This window comes from Gavialis gangeticus, unplaced genomic scaffold (assembly GCF_001723915.1).
Source record: "Gavialis gangeticus isolate Ggan-Ray unplaced genomic scaffold, GavGan_comp1, whole genome shotgun sequence".
NCBI lineage: Eukaryota > Metazoa > Chordata > Crocodylia > Gavialidae > Gavialis > Gavialis gangeticus.
This window is the reverse complement of record NW_017729034.1, coordinates 35,699,940-35,700,785: the sequence shown is the minus strand read 5'-3', so window position 1 is coordinate 35,700,785 and position 846 is coordinate 35,699,940. Positions and strand designations below refer to the sequence as shown.

Genomic DNA, 846 nt, shown 5'->3' with positions numbered 1-846 from the left:
GCGCCCGGGCTGGGGCTGGCGGCTGTTGCTGCCGCTGCTGCCGCTGCTGGCGCTGGGCGGCCCGGGCGCGCGGGCGCTGGTGTGCCTGCCGTGCGACGAGTCCAAGTGCGAGGAGCCGCGGAGCTGCGCCGGCAGCATCGTGCTGGGCATCTGCGGCTGCTGCTTCATGTGCGCCCGGCAGCGCAACGAGACGTGCGGCGGCGTCTACGGGCTTCACGGCGCCTGCGACCGCGGGCTGCGCTGTGTCATTCGCCCGCCGCTCAACGGCGACTCCATCACCGAGTACGAAGTGGGCGTCTGCGAAGGTAACGCCGGGCCCGGGAGCGGGGGGGTTCCCGCGCACCTGGAGCCTGCCCCGGGCACGGCTGTCCTCCCTGCCTGTCGTGGGGGCCGCGGGTGAGGTCTGCCCGCCCGCCCTTGGCGCAGCTCCCGGTGGAGCCGCGGGCTGGGAGCTGCGAGGCGCCCCTCGAGCAGCGGGATCAAGACCCCGCGCGTGATGCCGATTCCGGATTCCTTCCCCGTCAGGGAACACAAAGGGCGGGCACGGGTTGCAAACTTTTTTCCCTTCCTCTTCCTGTCACTTCATGCCTCCCTCCTCCTCCTCCTCCGATGTGTGTGACAAGACACGGATTTATTTTTTTACAACCACTCCATATGTAGTAAGACACTGATTTATTTATTTTTCACCCCCCTCCAAGCACCCGATGTGTGACAAGACCCGGTGATTTGTAAGGTCCCTTCCAGTCCCTAACAACTACGAAACTATGAAGACACAGATTTTTTTTTTTAACTGCCCTCCAAGCAGCCAATATGTACAAGACACAGATTTTCTTAACCCCCCCCCCC

At 63.8% G+C, this 846-nt stretch overlaps 1 protein-coding gene across 2 annotated transcripts in view; it reads left to right on the top strand.

Moving 5' to 3' along the window:
- Window positions 1-21: 21 nt before the first annotated feature.
- The window catches only part of CRIM1 (cysteine rich transmembrane BMP regulator 1), a 509,439-nt gene continuing 508,614 nt past the window's right edge, over window positions 22-846 (top strand). Inside the window, exon 1 of one of the 2 annotated variants that reach the window (XM_019527120.1) lies at window positions 22-305. In XM_019527120.1, coding sequence (XP_019382665.1) covers window positions 167-305 — 139 coding nt within the window. In that variant the 5' untranslated portion in view covers window positions 22-166. The remainder of the gene's footprint in view (window positions 306-846) is intronic. The other variant, XM_019527119.1, reaches the window with a different exon arrangement.